This window comes from Panthera leo, chromosome D1, assembly GCF_018350215.1.
Source record: "Panthera leo isolate Ple1 chromosome D1, P.leo_Ple1_pat1.1, whole genome shotgun sequence".
NCBI lineage: Eukaryota > Metazoa > Chordata > Mammalia > Carnivora > Felidae > Panthera > Panthera leo.
The window spans coordinates 23,445,476-23,462,175 of record NC_056688.1 but is presented as its reverse complement, the minus strand read 5'-3'; the positions used below and the strand labels follow the sequence as shown (position 1 = coordinate 23,462,175).

General features: G+C 50.2%; 1 protein-coding gene across 3 annotated transcripts in view; it reads left to right on the top strand.

Moving 5' to 3' along the window:
- KIRREL3 (kirre like nephrin family adhesion molecule 3) overlaps nucleotides 1-16,700 on the top strand; it is a 547,667-nt gene that overhangs the window by 454,743 nt on the left and 76,224 nt on the right. For all 3 annotated transcript variants that reach the window (XM_042906397.1, XM_042906396.1, XM_042906398.1), the window contains exon 4: nucleotides 3,051-3,200. In XM_042906397.1, coding sequence (XP_042762331.1) covers nucleotides 3,051-3,200 — 150 coding nt within the window. The remainder of the gene's footprint in view (nucleotides 1-3,050; nucleotides 3,201-16,700) is intronic.

Genomic DNA, 16,700 nt, shown 5'->3' with positions numbered 1-16,700 from the left:
ACAGAGACTCACATGCTCAATAAATACCGTTTGCTTCCTGGACAAGAAAGTGAGACTAACAGATCAAAATTCAATCCAGCAAGTATTCACAGAGCACTTAATACTGCACAGCTTTTCCTGTGGGGAAACTGAGGCCCACAGTGGCAAGACTTTAACCTGCCGCAGGTCTGTCCTCTTCTGTTTTGACTATGTGGCCTGGCTCCATCTACCAGCATTCATACCCTAACTGAAGATCTGTCTTTCTGGTCACAGAGGCTGGAAAAAACATTCAAAGGAAATGATTTATAAATATATGCCCTCATATTGATAGAACGTTCTTCATCAAAGAAGCTCAAATAATTCTCAGACATTATGTCACAAATCTACAGTGATCTACAGGGAGAAAAAGCAGGATTTCTCCCCTTTATTTGGCAGGTAAACAAGGTCACAAGTCTAGAAAGAAACTGATTCAAACATATACCGAACCTCAATGTGTGGGATCCTGGCTCCTAACCCCCCAAAACCCTAACACCCTGTCTGTTCTCACTTTTAAAGATGGGGACTTTCTGGTTACCCTATCTCACTGTCGTTTTCCTTTAAACCAGCATTTATGGGGACACCTAGGTGGCTGAGTCGGTTGAGCATCTGACTCTTGATTTCGACTCAGGTCATGATCCCAGGGTCATCCCACGCTCGGTGCGGAGTCTGCTTGAGATTCTCTCTCTCTCTGTCTCCCCCTGCCCCTCTCCCCCACTCATGCTCTCTCTCTCTAAAAAAGTTTTTTTAATAAATAAATAAACCAGCTTTAATAGACTTACTGTGTGCCACGCACTTAACATGGATTATCCCAGTTAATCTTCACCATGAGATAGTGGTGACGAAGCACAAAGAAGTTAAAGTAACTCACCCAAGACAACAGAGCTAGGAAGTAATAGAGTTGGCATTTGAGCCCAGGCACTTTGGAGAACCCAGATTCCCCAACATCTTGCTTTCCCTGAGGGCAGCAAGAGAGAGTAATGATACTGTGGAAGGAGCTAGAACTTGCTCAGAATCTATGCTTCTGGGCCTGTGTTTTCCAAAGATGCTGCCAGTCCTTGCGAGAGCAGAGCGTCTCAGCTCGTTGCCTAATTAGGCAAATACAAACAAACCCATCACTGATGTTTTCAGCAGCTCATGAGAGCGAAATCCTGCTGCTGATAGCCTGCAAGACAACAAAAACACAAGCTCCAGCCAAGATGCCTGCAGGAGACCAGGGACTAATCAAGGACAGCGGGATCCAGAGGCTGGGCCGGAAGGGTTGGGGGCGGTGAGCCAGCTACATTGAGGGCAGCAGCGGGGAGAGGGCCGGACTGGAACCCATTCCCAGCCCCTCCTCCTGGCCCTGGGGAGAGCCAGCTTAACTTACCTGGGCTTCTTCCCAAAGCCCAGCAGAGGGCAGGAAGGGCGGGCAGGAGGGGAGGTGATGCTCTTGGGGGTAGAGCTGATTGCCCTGTGAGCATCTCTGGCCAGGCCAGAACAGCTGTGCAGGGCGGGCCGTTTGGTTGCACGATGGGGACGATGGAGCCATGAAGACATGAGATGAAGGGCTCAGCCACACAGGAAGCCCCCAGAATACTTACTGGGAAGGATCACCACTATCTCCCTGCCGAGGAATGAGTGCCTGTGACCCCTGTACAGCTCACCTTTGGGGAGCCCTGCCCTGTCTCTACAAGACCCTTAGCTTATGATGGGAGGGGTTAGAGCTCCAATATTCCATCTAGAATAGAAATCTCCTCTGCAGTGCTCCTGACAGGTGATCACCAGCCTCTGCTTGTATACAGCCCCTGATGGGGACCTCACTACCACCTGTGGCAGCCCAGATCCTTGTGGGACATTTCAAATTGTATTAAGAATATTCCAAAGTATTTCCCCATGTGGTGCTAATGCAATCCCTGGGAGCTACTTGAACACATCTAATCCACACTTAGAGACTGAAATACTGGAGAGCTGTTGCATAGCCCAGTCTCTCTGTTTCTGTCTCTCTCTCTGTCTCTCTCTCTCTCTCAACTTGCTTAAGCCCTCATCTTCTCTTTAAAAGGCCAGATATGGCGAACCCCCTCCTCCTATGGCACATTTCTGAGAATTCACACTGTTCTGGTGAAGGTCTTTCAGAAAGAGGAGTGGTTTGGGCTGCTGGAGGGTGGGTGGAAGGAAGAGAGCAGGAGGAAGTATCTGTAAGAGGCTGGCGGGGGGAAGGCAGAGCTCAGGTATGGGGACGATGGAAAAGAGACCCTTCTGGGAGAGACTACGGAGGTCTAGGGCCCAAGGCCTGGGCCAGAGGACCTGCCAGCCACGACTTGTGTAGGCATTTGCATTCACCCTACACAGCAGCAGGAAAGCTGATTAATGTTCTCATTCTCAAATTTTTATTTATCCATTATGCATCGCCAGTAGTGTAGGGGACCCCAAATTCCTAAGTGTCCTGAGTACCTCGTAAGTGCTTAATCAGGTCCTGGGGTCTGGGGTAGGTAGGAGGAGTGACCAGAAAACTACCCTTTATGGTTCAAAAGGGCCCGGGGATCCCAGGCATTGGTAGAATGGGCTGGGATTTCTACTTGCTGTCCATCCTGAACAAAACTTTCCCCCCAGAGTCATTCTTGATTCTGTTCCAGAGATTTCTGCTTTCTTCTCTCTCTCTTTCTTACTCTATCTGCTCTCTGTGGCTCTCAGCCTGGGTCTCTCTGTCTCTCTGTGTGTCTCCTTATCAAAATGCATGTCTGCTTGGTAAACCACAGTGCTGAGCATACCACTTTGCAGGGTATCGTCCCCGCTGTGTCTGCCCACACTTGGTATTTCCATCTCTGCTCTCTCCTTCCTCTCTGATAATAGTTCCTCCAACATTCCTGAACCTACACACACACACACACACACACACACACACACACACTGTCCAAAAGCCAGGGAAAGCTCTTGTTTTTTCTCCTTACACCAAGACTGGCCCCTCCTCAGATGTCCCACCCCCTCCCCTATTTGTCCTGAATGCTTCCTCCACCCCGGCCCCGCCCCCCTTGACCTGCCTGCTGTCTCCACAGGTTACCCACAGTACCTGGTGGTAGGGAACCACCTGTCAGGGGAACATCACCTGAAGATCCTGCGGGCGGAGCTGCAAGATGATGCCGTGTACGAGTGCCAGGCCATCCAGGCCGCCATACGGTCTCGCCCCGCACGCCTCACCGTCCTGGGTAAGAACCGTTGACACTCGGGGGCAAAGATGCTACGGGAAGCACACGGGCTCAGCTCCAGAAGGGCATCCCCACGGGACAAGCCCCAAGGCGTTATCCCACGCGGCTCCGTCCACTGCCGCCCCATGGTGGCAGTAACCCCCCTTCTCCCCCAAGAAAGGGAAAGTGAAAGTTCCTGCTCTGGAAATCAGGCCAACGCTAACTAGCCTGTGACCCTGTCCAACCCCAGTGTGTTTGACTCCAGCTGAAGGGGCTCCTGAATGCTTATTTGTTCAATCAGGAAGCGCATTCTGCATGCACCATGGGTGTCAGACCCTGTGCTAGGCGATGGAGATACAGAGAAGACCTACGACACAGCCTCCACATCCCGTTCTTTCTGGGTTGACTTCCCAGTAGGTGCTAACGAAGCGTGATTTCAGCATGGCCTCCACCTCACCTGTTCCTTCCCCACCCTTCGCTGCTCCCTGCGAACCCCAGCTCCTTTCCTAAATCATCCCTGGGAGAATTCATTTCAGGCCCTTATCCCACATCAGACCTCCGCTCCTTGGTCTTTCTCCATCTTGGTTTCCCAGGATCCCAGTACCCCCTGGGACTGGGCACTGCCTGAGAGGTCCCCACTCCTTCACTCAGGCAGACCTGCCTGAACACAAGTGAGCGAGCTCACCTGCCTCTTAAACTGCCTCATTCCGATTTCAAGTGCAGCCCCCATCAGCTCCCTCCTCCGGCCAGATGTTACTGAGGACCAAGGCCCCTGGGAACCGAGCCGTGCACATAAGGCATAATAGCAAACATATGCATACGTTTTACAGCACCTCTCAAAGCACTTCCCCTTATGTTATCACCTCAGCTGTTCTGCGCAAGGCTATGGCACAAGGATTGTTGCCCCAGATGAGAAACTGAGGCTCAGAGAAGCCAAGGGCCCCACCCGGGGTCTCCCAGCTAGGGCTCCCACACCACCGCACTGCCTCCTCGGTGAGTCTCCTCCAGGCCAGGTATGGGACAGGGCACACGCAGCGAAACAGGGGAGCCTGGGCTCCACCCTGCCCGCCTCTTAGCTGCTGCTGTCGAGGTTTGACAACAGGGTCGGCAGCTGGGGTTCTGCCTCCTCACCTGATAGATAAGGCGCATGGCTGCTCAGGGATGAAATATTTAACAGCGTGTCAGGTTATCTTCAGATCTACACGACAGCACACAGGGCAGATTATCCCAAGCACGGCAACAAGTCCCGGAGGACCACTTACCGGGCTTGGCTTCTTGAGACAGGAGGCAGAGCTCAGGGCCAACCTCAGAAACCTCCCTCCACCTCTGAGTCTCTTCTTGGCCTGGGATGAAGGAAAGAAAACATACACCAGGTCTGGCAGGGTAAATAAGCTGGGATAGCTTGGTCCCGAATGGGGTCCTGAATGGGTCCAGAAAAGTAACCAGGCATTGTAAAGGAGAGGCAGACATCTTCTTCATTCCCAAGATGGGGCTAAAAACAGAATGGGTCTACAGTTTGGTGTGGAGGCTGAGGGAGGAGAGAGAGCAGGGGGATTTAGCGCCTAAGTGATTTTCTGGTTTTTTTGGGTACTGAACAATGCCGGAACAGATTTGTTAGCACAGTTATAGGATCATCCTCTCCAAGGGTTACTCAGCTCCCCATCCTTAGAAGAATCCGCCTTTTGCTGCCTTGTACCCCTTCTAGAAGGTACCAAAGGATGCTAAATCGAGAAGATTCTAAGCACTGCCCACCGCTGAGTTCACGTGTATTCAGGACCTATGCTAAATAGAGACAGACCTCGTCCTCAAGTTCTTGTCCTGGCCTCAGAGCTTTGCCCGCTCACACTCCACCATTCACAGCTTCCCTCCTCTCTGCTATCTCGAGTCCAAATTATTCCCTGTGTTTTACAGATGAGAAAATTGAGACTCAGAGAGCAAAGCCACTCACGGCTTCATTACCACCCAAAATAGACTCCAGATTTTCCAACTCCAAACCAGTGCTGTCTGCGTGCCCAAGTGCCAACAGAATTTCCTTTGTCTGGTTGCTTAAGAGCCAGGCTCCTGAGAGCGGGGCCTTGGAATCTGATCTGAACATCAGTTTTGTCTTAGGTCACTCCTGAAAGGCATTCATTCCCCCGTCTCGCTCTGGTTGGCAGTGCCTTCCGGGCACAGAGCTGGCTTGTGCGGGGGAAAATGTTTACAAGTCTGGAAGGCAGTGGAAGAGGAAGAAGGAGGAGTTTCCAGGTGACCCCAGAAGATGAGCCAGGTGGATTCTGGAGAGCCGGAAAGGGACCTTTCCTGCAGACTCTACTGACACCACTCCTAACAAACTAACCTGAGGCAAGAAAGAGCTGCCCCAGGCTCCGCCTCCAGCCCTTCCTGACCACCCTGGGTCCCCACCCCTGAGCTGGTCCTTCAGGTCCCCACCCCTAAACCGGATCTGTAGGTCCCTACCCCTCTAATGGCCCAGCAGGTCTGTGCCTGAGGCACCCAGCCTGGCTGAGTTTCTTTTTTTTTTTTTTTTTAATTTTTTTTTTTTAACATTTATTTATTTTTGAGACAGAGAGAGACAGAGCATGAACAGGGGAGGGTCAGAGAGAGGGAGACACAGAATCTGAAACAGGCTCCAGGCTCCGAGCTGTCAGCACAGAGCCCGACGCAGGGCTCGAACTCACGGACCGCGAGATCATGACCTGAGCCGAAGTCGGCCGCTTAACCGACTGAGCCACCCAGGCGCCCCTGGCTGAGTTTCTCTATAGTATACAGCCCCACCTGCTGCCCTGAAGAGAAGCCCTTCGTGCAGAAGCTGACCCAGCCTTCTGGAAGGGGAGCTCTGGTCTGCTCCCGGTGGTGAATAGACAGAGCGGCTACAGCGGGAAGAGGGGTGTTTTCTACCCTGGCCAGCCAGCTTCCCAACCAAGACCCCATCTGCTTTGCTGTGACATCTCAGCCCGGGAAAATGTCCCAGCCAGTTCCCCGGCGGGGGGCTGCCTTCCCTGTGTTCCAGGAATGAGAGAGCTTCCTAATTTAGTCTGTATTTGCCTGAGATAGATTTTTAATTAAATAAAGTAAGAGCCTGATTAGAACCTGCGGAAGATGTGAGAACAGAATCAGATGGTATTCCAGCAAAATTGCAAAGCAAACACTTTGGCTGGAACAGAGGGAGACCCCTGGGGGTCTTCCATCAAAGCACCAAGTGAGGAGGGCAAATACGAGAGATTATATAGCCAACAGATGTGCATTGTTAAAATATGCATCTGCCGGCAGCCTGCTTGGAGAAGCCAGAGGGCCAGCTCACAGAGCCTGCTCCGGGGAGGGCGTGGGGACCCAGCCCCGGCAGCCAAGCCTAGAGTCACAGACACATTAATTAGCCTTGTGTTTCCAGCTCTCAGATGCAATCAGGCAAGGAGCAACTTCGAGCTGAGCGTTTGCTACCCTGGGAGGCAGAGGGAGGGAGCTAGGGGACCAGGAGGGGAGGAGAGGGAAGGGGCAGAGCTTGTGAGGCTGAACAAGACAAAGACTCCCGGGGCAGGTCGAGGTTAATGGCCAGGCTGCACTCCCCCTGTGGCACCGAGGACCATGCCTTGACTCTGGAGACAGGCATCTTTCCATACGCAGAACATCTCAAGACTCACGGTATCACAGAGCAGCGGACTTGGAGACAGCAATCGTGGTCTTGCCACTAAGCAGGTGTGTGATCTTGCCCTGTTGCCCAGCCTCTCTGGGTCTCAGTTTCCTCATCTGTAACATGAAAGTGGTGATAAATAAGACGGACTGTAAGAACTGTCCAGCACCCAGGGTGCCTGGGGGGCTCAGTCAGCTGAGCGTCCGACCTCGGCTCAGATCACAATCTTGTGGTTCGTGAGTTCAAACCCCACGTCAGGCTCGCTGCCGTCAGCACAGAGCCCGCTTTGGCTCCTCTCTCCTCCTTTCTCTGCCCCTGCTCCTGCCCCACTTGCACTCTTTCTCTCTCTCTCAAAAAAATAAGCATTAAAAATAATAATAATAAAATAAAGAACTGTCCAGCTCCCAAAAAGCCTACAATAAGGAGTCAACCTTGCTGCACCAACTAGTTTAGGAAAATGGTCCGACCCCACCGCTGGAACCAGAATTCAGGTGGTGAGTGCAGCACCGTGGACAGCATCCCACTTTGAGTCCGGAGAGGGGACCTCTCAAAGTCCTGCCCAGCACTGGGGTTCTGGACTTGACTGTACACCTTAACCCCACAGTCCTCCCTCTGGAGCCAGCTTCCACGCATACCCAGCTGTGTCTACAGGGACCCCACTGAGGTGGACATCACAGGACCCCCCTTACACATGTGCAAAGCTGCGGTGTAGGAGGAAGAGCCATGGGCCGGAAGCAGAATACCTGCACGCGGCTCGCCGTGTGTGTGACCTTGGTGAGGCCCTCAGCGCTCCCACTGGGCCTCTGGTTCAACTATGACCAGCTCTGAGTATAGGGTAGGCCCTCAATAATACTGGGTGGCTTTTAAAATAAATGAATGAGCGAGTGAGGGAATGAATGCGGTTTCTCATTCTTATCTATAAAATGAGGATAAGAAAAACACCAATCTCCCAGAATCGTTGTGAGCACCAGACTAACACATACACCCCAACGCTAAAGTGCCGTATGCTTGGAAGTTACATGTACGTGCACGCAAGTATGCACACGGGCAGGCTGCTCCTTCTTCGACCTGCAGGAGCCCCCAGGTTCACAAATATCTAAACTGTTCCATGGCCAGAGCTGTGAGGATGACACTACATTTGGCCTTTCTAACTGCCTGAAATTTTGAGAAGCGAGGACCCAGGGCAGGGAGGAAATGGAAGCCAAGGTTTTGATCAACAAGTATTTACTGAGCAGCTACTATGTGCCAAGAAGTAATCTAGACACGAAAGATTCATCGGTCAATGAAAAAAAAGGCCAGCCTTGCCCTGGTGGAGCTTGTGTTCTAGCAGAGAGAGACAGAGTCAATAAACAACAAACACAGTAATTACGTAGGTATGTAGGATGTCAGATGGTAACAAATGCTTCGAAACAGAGAAACAGCAGGGTGAAGGGGACTGGAAATAGGAGGGGGAGGATGGTGGATGGCAGGTTAATTATTAAAAAGGGTGTTTTCCTAGTCTTCCTCCCCACTTCCCTCATCTTCCTGGCCCGTTCTAATATTAACTCTGCTGTCTCGTGGCTCCCATTAGAAACAAAGCTTTCTAAATCAACATGAATTATTTAATGATGGAGACTAAGTCAATCCAAATAAAGAGGGCGTCTTTAAAACGATGTCAAGCTCCAGACACTGACGGGGCAAACAGAGAAGGCCCAAATGGGTCCCTGAGTTTGCAGAACCGCGAACTCTCCTACACCTCTCCACCAGGGGAGCTGCAGGGCAGAGGTCTCCTAAATCTTGGGTATTGGCAGCACAACCCACCCCCCCATTCCCAATCCCCTAATCTCCTGGGTGGGTGGGTCCAGAGAAAGACTGTGAATAACTCAGGTCATACAACAAGGGAAGGCAGAGCTGAAACACAGCCCGAGAGCACCGGCTTCTCAAACTGTTCTTCCAAAAACATGGCAAGAAACCCGGCCACAGTCACCCTGTCAGTAGGGGACAGTCTGTCCCCTACAGCCCTTCTTTAGGAGGTGAGAAAGCGCCTCCACAGAACAAAGCCCAAGCCCCCTGCATGACGCATGGCGGGGGGAGGGGGGCGCCTCTGAGGCCTGCCCTCTGCTTTCCCCTAGCCCCTGCTCCAGCACCCCCTTTGTGCCAGGGACAGCTGCCAGCTTGCAGCTCCCTCCATTGCCCACACTTCTGTGCCTTCCCTCCTGTGTGCTTCCACCTGGACTGTCTTTCCCACCTTTCTTCTCTTGGCCAACTCTTGCTCCCCAGTCAGGATTCATCCTAGACATCACCTCCTCCAGGAAGCCTTCCCTGAACCCCACAGGGCCTGGCTGTCCCACTCGGTGCTCTCTTAGCCTTCCGTCCACACCTCAGTCACAACACTCGACACATTATATTGAAAGTAACTATTTCCATGTCTGCCTCCCCCTGTTTCCATGTCTGGGTCTCTCGGCACCCTGCATCTGTCCCGCCTAGTAGAGCCTGCAGGCTTGTCCTATGCAGGTGCCCAGTAACGGCCATCACGTAACTGTAGCAACGGGGTTTGGGCCAAGCTAGAGGGAGTTTGCACTGAACCTCATCCTGGAGAACAGTACCTGGCAGATACTAAGCCCTACACACAAGCAACAGTTGCGTCCTGCCTTGCCGCGCTGTGTTATGCTGTGTTTAGGGGGCAACACGGCTTCGCGGTAAGAGCCCCGACTCTGAATGCCAGATTGCCTACACTGGAAACCTAGCTCTGTCACTTTACCAGTGCTGCGACCTTGGACGAATCACCTAACCACTCTGTGCCTCAGTTTCCTCGTGTGTAAAATAGACGAATAATCACATACAATCATATTGAAGAAGGAATAATGCCTTCTTACGGTTATACAGAAGATTCGATGGGATAATTTCTCAAAACCGTGCCTGGGAAGCAGCAGGAAGGCATATAAGTACTGGCTTTTTTATCGTACCTGTTGTGGCTGTTATTACTATTATTCTTGCAATGCTGAGCAACACCAGCAAGCGACCCTTCCTTCCTGGGGGATCAGGCTCTGTGTCCTAGAGAAGCTTTGCCATCCAGTGCGCAAGGCAGCAAGACGCGATTCCTGCAGGCCCCTCCCGGCTCGCACGCCTGGGAAGACAAGCAGAATTGATTTCCTTATCTCCTTATTAAGCGTGTTTTGCCTGGGCCCCGGCCTGGTCTTAGGTGCCGTATCTCATTTGTGCTGCGTGCCTGCTTCCTGCCACATTCATTACCCTGCAATCACCCCCCAAATGGGGGCAGCAAACAAGCCAGGGATGGGAGAGAGGAGCAAAGAAAGCATCCTTATCTCCTGAAGTTCCAGACGGGAGCTGGTGTCGGAGCTATTAATGCACCTCACCCCCACCCCTCCAGCGCACCACCCCGGCCGCCAGCTCCTTCCCACTCTCTTCCTGCTCCTCCGCCCTTCTGGGGGGCCCAGGCCACCCCCAGCATTTCCCTGGGTCAGAAGCAGATTCCCCTCCACACTGCCCGCCCCTCTTGGCCCTCCTGATTTAACTCCGTGCTAACCTGCGTAGGCAGATCACAAGGTGAGTGAGGTCCCTGAGTTACCTCAAACTGACTAAGAGTCTCTGTCTCCTACATTATCTTATCAGCTCCTTGAGGGTAGAGAGCCGTATACCCCCCTGAGTAACTGCCCGTAACAGTTGTTGGTGACAAGTGGAGGCTGGGGGCGCAGCGATGGAGGGCCTCTCTGGAGATCCCTGTAGCCACCAGGCCAAGGTGCATTGACTTCAGAGCTGGGTCACTCTGGGCCCTCCTTCCTGCTGCTCCTCCCCCTCCCCAGCAGTCTCCCTGGTTCTCTAATCTGCCATGGAAGGAATGGAGCCCCTGCCTGCCTCCCACGTCCCTGCTCTTCATTTCAACCCCAGTGTCAGAACGGCCAGCAAGCTCCAGAGGGCTTGGGTGGCCCATCAGGGATGGAGGCAAACTCAGTGCTTTCCCTCTCGGCCCGTATGTAGCAGGCAGATGGCAAAGCAGGAAGTGAAGAGACCAGATGCAAGGGACGCCCTGCCTTACCTACCCAGACTCAGCCAGTGAGAAGAGAGCTAACCCACCTTGTGAAGCGGCCCAACACCGCCTCGGGCTGGAGGCGGCATCCCAAATGGCCAACCCAGGGCCGGCCCCTCTCCTCCTCCTTCCAGCATCTCGTGCGTTCAACACCAGCACAAGGGCGGGCAGGGAGGTGCCGTAGGGGCCCAACAGGCCTGCTGCACACACAAGATGCTCAGCCTCCTGCTCCTGGCCCCCAACAGCACGCCGTTCGTCATTCTGCTGATCCCCCAGTGTCCCCATCACTAAGTGGCTCCCCAGGTAGCCCCGCACCCCTGAAGGGTGATCATACCCAGGGCACCGGCATTTCTGCGGGTCTGAGCCAGGACAAGGGCCCTCACCTGGAGGTCGGAAGGCATGGCAGGCCCGGGTCTTAGTCATGAGACCTGGGATAATGATGCTTTGGACACGCACACTCTCTCTCTCTCTCTCTGATAAAATCAGGAGCCGAAATGATGGAGTGCAAATCCACGCCACAGTTTGACTGTGATCCGCCTTCATTGATCCTGGTTTGGGGGTTGGACCTGGGGGACATCGGTCCCATTGTTCCCTGGCTCTCAGGAGCAAAGATAATATGTTCTTCCATTGACTTAACAAGTGTGACCCTGGGAGAGGCTGAGCAGGGTCCAGTCTTCAGCAAAGGGGAGCGTGAGCTCAGAGCATGGAGATTCGCGTAAGTTAGAACGTTGATCCTCTGAAGTCCGCCATTTCCCATCCTGCATGGAACCAGCAGCTTCGGGGCTGCCTGTGAAATGAGAGCCACTTTCCTGTGACTTTGAGGACGTAGCTTCCTTGAGGGGGCTCTCACCCACTCCGCCATCAAGGAGCTACTTTCTCTGGCTTGGGCATGGCTTCCAACATCCCTACGTGCTTGGAAAAGCACAGGCAAGAGCCCACTTCTGTCCAGGAGCCTTACCAGAGTCTTCCGTCAGGAAGCCCAGCTGGCCGTGTACAAGGCTCCCTGTTCATGCATCAATCTTATTACACACACACAGACCCCTTACCTCAAGGACAAATGCACTGGTGTGTGCGCGTGCACAAACATGCACACACACACAAAATTCAAAGCATGGCCAGCTCATGATGGGAAGACAAGGAGACACTGTCGCCGTTGGGAATCTGTCACTGTTGGGACATGGACAGATCTTGGTAGCTCAACAGAAGTATTGACCCTCCCTCCCTGTCGGGCCCAGAAATGAATGGAGTAGGTGGAGCATGATATTCCCCAGCAGGAAGCCCCACTTCTCTATCGATCCCCCCTAATGAAAAACGGAGTGAAGGGGGAAGAGAGGGAGGGCCAGGACAAGCCAGTCCCACCCAGGAATGGATTGCCTCTCTCCGGACTCTGGCCTCCCGGGCACCGTGGATATCACACCCAGGTCCGTGGCCAAGGCCAGCCCCGGGAAAGCCCAAAACCGGCTGAGCTTGGCAGGGAGACCTCCAAGGGTAAAAATAGCTCACCGATTCTCTGCTCTGACCTCAGCCCAGGCCTGAGACGAGGGTTTCATGGCAAATTATGGATTTAAAACTAGCAATGAATCTCCATTACAGCATGAAATGAGAAAGGAAAATGCCACTAAATGGAAGCCTTCCCCCGGCAGCCAATGGGGCAAGGGAGGGGTGTAGTTTTAGGAGGGGGTTAGAGCTGCAGTCACACACCCACAGCAGACTCACAGGAGTAGTCCCAGAAAGGGCCCTGGGAGAGTGGGCAGGGGCCGGAGCCCAGGGGAGATCCCTGCTGTCCCAGATCAGCATAGGGTGCCACAGTAGCGGGGGATGCCTGGCTGCAGGCACGTTCCTGCAAAGGAAACAGACACAGCTATCTAAGCAGTGGGAACAGCCAGAGCTTTGTTATTTTGCTGCTGTGTTGGGATGACACCTACAGGGTAGGTCCAGCCAGAGAGGGGCATTTCAGGAACCTTGGGTCATCCACCTGGGTGCCTGTATTTATCCTTTCACCATCTCCCGTCACGTCTGCCAGCAGGCCCCACATCTCCTTTTATAGTTGAGAAAGCTGGGGCACAAAGAGACCCATTAACTTTCCCAAGGTCATACAAGAAGAAAGAAAAAGAGCTAGAATCTGGATGCAGGTCTTTCAGGCTCTAAAATTCTTGCTCTTTCTGCTAAGTCCTGCCTCTCCCTTTTCCAAATTCTGCTCAGACTTTCTGCTGACTCCTCCCCTTAGGATCCTAGACCACCATGATATAGGTCTCTTTCTGGCCCCAAGGAATTCCAGGAGCCCTGTCTGAGCCCCAACACTGTCCCAGGACCCCCACAGTCAGAGAGGGGCCTGCACAATGAGGTGAAGGCTTCCTGCCAGCCCCCATTCCCCCGATGCGTCCTGGGAGCCAGGGCCTCTAGACCCATAGCATCTATTTTCCTCCCATTAAGTCTCATTATCAGAGGACTGCCCACTGCCCCTTTCCCCATCACTCTGGGCCTCTACATTATTCTGTCCCTGCGGAGGAGATTTACCCAAGTGGGAGCTTCCTAAGGCACCCAGAAGCCCACACAGGTGCCTCCATTTCACAAAAATAAGTAGCTGAGACCCACAGCCCAAGAAGGCTGGCTTCCAAGAGAGTGTCACATTTCACAAGTCGATCAAGGTGTTTGTAAATGTTTATAGAAAGGAGGAACTTTCCATATGTAAATATGTCAGGAACTGTGTTAGCAGCTGGAAAATCACCTGGTGCCTGCCGGGAACACCAGTGCAGCCACAGTGGTGGATGGTGGCCACACAGCCATCCCTCTGGAAGAGCGGGTCCTGCTCTGCCTCCCACCCTCTGCTCGCTTCTCTCTATCTATGCACAGAGATGGACACACACACATTCTCGAGGATGGTGGGAAGACCTCATTTTGCAGGTGGGTCAACTGAGGTCGAAAAGGAAAGGAAATATGCCAGAGGCTGCGCAATGCATGGAAGGGAAAGCGAGTTACCTCTGACTCTACAAGACAGAGAAAGTTGGGCTCTGAAGCAGGGTCACCTGGGACGGCCCTGCCTCTCCTCCAGCCCCGGCCCCAAATACCAAGTTGGGTATCAGTTGTATTGAGACCAAACCTAACCTTGATTAGAGAATCAGAGCTGGAAGGAATCCACCAATCAAGGGTTCTTTTGTTCCATTTTCCAACATGTATCTATGCACCTTCCATGTGCCAGGTACTGTTCTAGGCGCTGGGAATATACATCAGTGTATAGAGCTGATAGGCTATAAACAGAGTCAAATCTCCTGCCTTCATGGAGCATGTATTCTAGCGGAGGGAGTTAGACAATAAGCAATAAACATTTTTTAAAATGTTATCGTCTCTTAGAAGGTGGTAAGTGCTATCAAATAAAGTAGAACAGAGTCTATGGAGTTGAGTTTCTTAGGGAAAGGATAGGTAGAACAATCAGGGTAGACCTCCCAGAAAAGGTGAGGTTTTTTTCATCTTTCCCTTTATTTTTTTAACAGCTTTATTGAGGTATGATTTACACACCATTAAATTCAACCATTGTAAGTTTATAGCTCAATGATTTTTAGGGTTGAGAGACCATTGCCACAATCTTCTGTTAGGCCATTCCCATAACCCTAAAAAGCTTCCTTGTCAGTCTCTCTTAGACCCTCAGTCCCAGGAACCACTGATCCTCCTTCTGTGTCTATGGATTTGCCTTTTCTGGACATTTCATCTAAATAGAATCAAACAATATGCGTCCTTGCCATCTGGCTCCTTTCACTCAGCATAGTATTTTTGAGTTTGCCTATGGGGTAGCATGTATCCATAGTTCATTTCTTGTTATTGCTGAATAGGATTGTTTGGACAGACCACATATTGTTTATCCATTCACCTCTTGATGGACATTTGGGCTGTTCCAGTTTAATGCTGCTATGAACATCCACATACAAGGCTGTGTGGGTATATGTTTTCCTTTTTCATGGGTACATTCCTAGGAGTGAAGCAACTAGCTCATGCGGAAAGCTTACGCTTAACTTTTTAAGAAAGTGCCAAACTCTTTCCCAAAATGGTGGTGTCATTTTATTCTGTTCTCACTGACAGTTTGTGAGAGTTCCAGTTTCTCTACATCCTCCCCAACACTCATTGTTGTTTGGATTTTCTATTATGGTTATTCTAGCAAGTTTAAAGTGGTATCCCATTATGGTTTTGATTGCATTCTTCTAATGATTAATGATGTTGAGCATCTTTTGATGTGATAGTTATCAATGTTTATGTTCTTTGGTGAAATGTCTATTCATACTTTTTGCCCATTTTTAAATTGGGCCATTTGCCTTATTATTATTGTGTTAGAAGAATTCTTTATACTTTCTGGGTACAAGTCTTTTATCAGATATATGATTTGCACATATTTTCTTCCAGTTTGTGGCTTCTCTCTTCATTTTCTTAAGCGTGCCTTTTAAAGTACAAAAACTTCTCATTTTAATCAAGTCTAATTTTATAGAGTTTTTTTGTTCTGCTATGAATTGTGCTTTTGATATTATATCTAAGAACTTTGTCTCACCCAAGATCACAAAGATTGACTCCTATATTTTCTTCTACAAGTTCTATAAGTTTTAGCTCTTACATTTAGTATATAGCTCATTTTAAGTTAATTTCTGTGTAATTTGTGAGGTCAGGACCTAAATTCATCATGTTTGCATACAGCTATCCAGTTGACCCCATATCACTTGATGAAAAAGCCTATCCTTTACTGAATTGCCTTCACGTCTTTGTCAAACATCAACTGACCAAAAATGTAAGGGTTTCTTTCCAGACTCTCAATTCTGATGCATTGATCTATAAGTCTCTTCTTTATGCCAGTACTACGCTGGCCTAATTACATGACTTTATAGCAAGTTTTGAAGTCAGGAATGGTAACTCCTCCAATTCTTTTTCAAAGTGGTTTTAACAAGTTTGGCTCCTTTGCATTTCCCTATAAATTCTAGGATCAACTTATCAATTTCTGCAAATATGGTTGCTGAAGTTTGATAGAAACTGTGTTGAAGCTACAGACCAATTCGAGGACTGCCATCTTAACAATACTGAGTCCTCTAATCCATGATCATGGGATGTCACTCCATTTATTTAGATCTCTAATTTTTCCAGCAATATTTGTAGTTGTCAGTGCATGCCCTGTACTTCTTTTGTTTCATTCCTGAGTATCCTATTCTTTGTGATGCTACCATGAATAAAATGGCTTTCTTAATTTCTTTTTCAGATTGCTCATTGCTAATATATAAAAGCACAAGCGATATTTGTATATGGATCTTGGATCCTGTAACCTTGCTGAAACCACATTTTTTATATTTTAATAGTTTTTTTGTGGATTCCTTAAGATTTTCTCTCTATATATTTTCTATATATATTATTTTGTTTGAGAGTAAAGACAGTTTTACTTCTTTTCCAATCTGATGCCTTTTTTCCCTTGTTGAAATCACTAGAACTTCCAGAACAAAGTTGAATACAAGTGGTGAGAGCAGACATCCTGGCTTTATTTCCAGTCTCTTTCACCGTAAAGTATGCTAGCTGTAAGTTTCACATAGATACCCTATATCCAGTTGAGGAAGTTTCCATCTGTTCCTGGTTTGTTGGGAGCTTTTACCATGAATGATACTGGGTTTTATGAAATATTCTTACTACATCTATTGCAATTATCATGTGGGTTTTGTTCTTTATTCTGTTATTGTGGCATATTACATTAATTGATTTTCAAATATCAAACCAAGCATGCATTCCTGGGATAAATTTTATTTAGTCATGGTGTACAATCTTTTTTATATGTTTCTGCATTTGGTTTGCTAATTTTTGGTTGGGGGCTTTTCCTCTATATTCATGACGGACTATAGTCTGTAGTTGT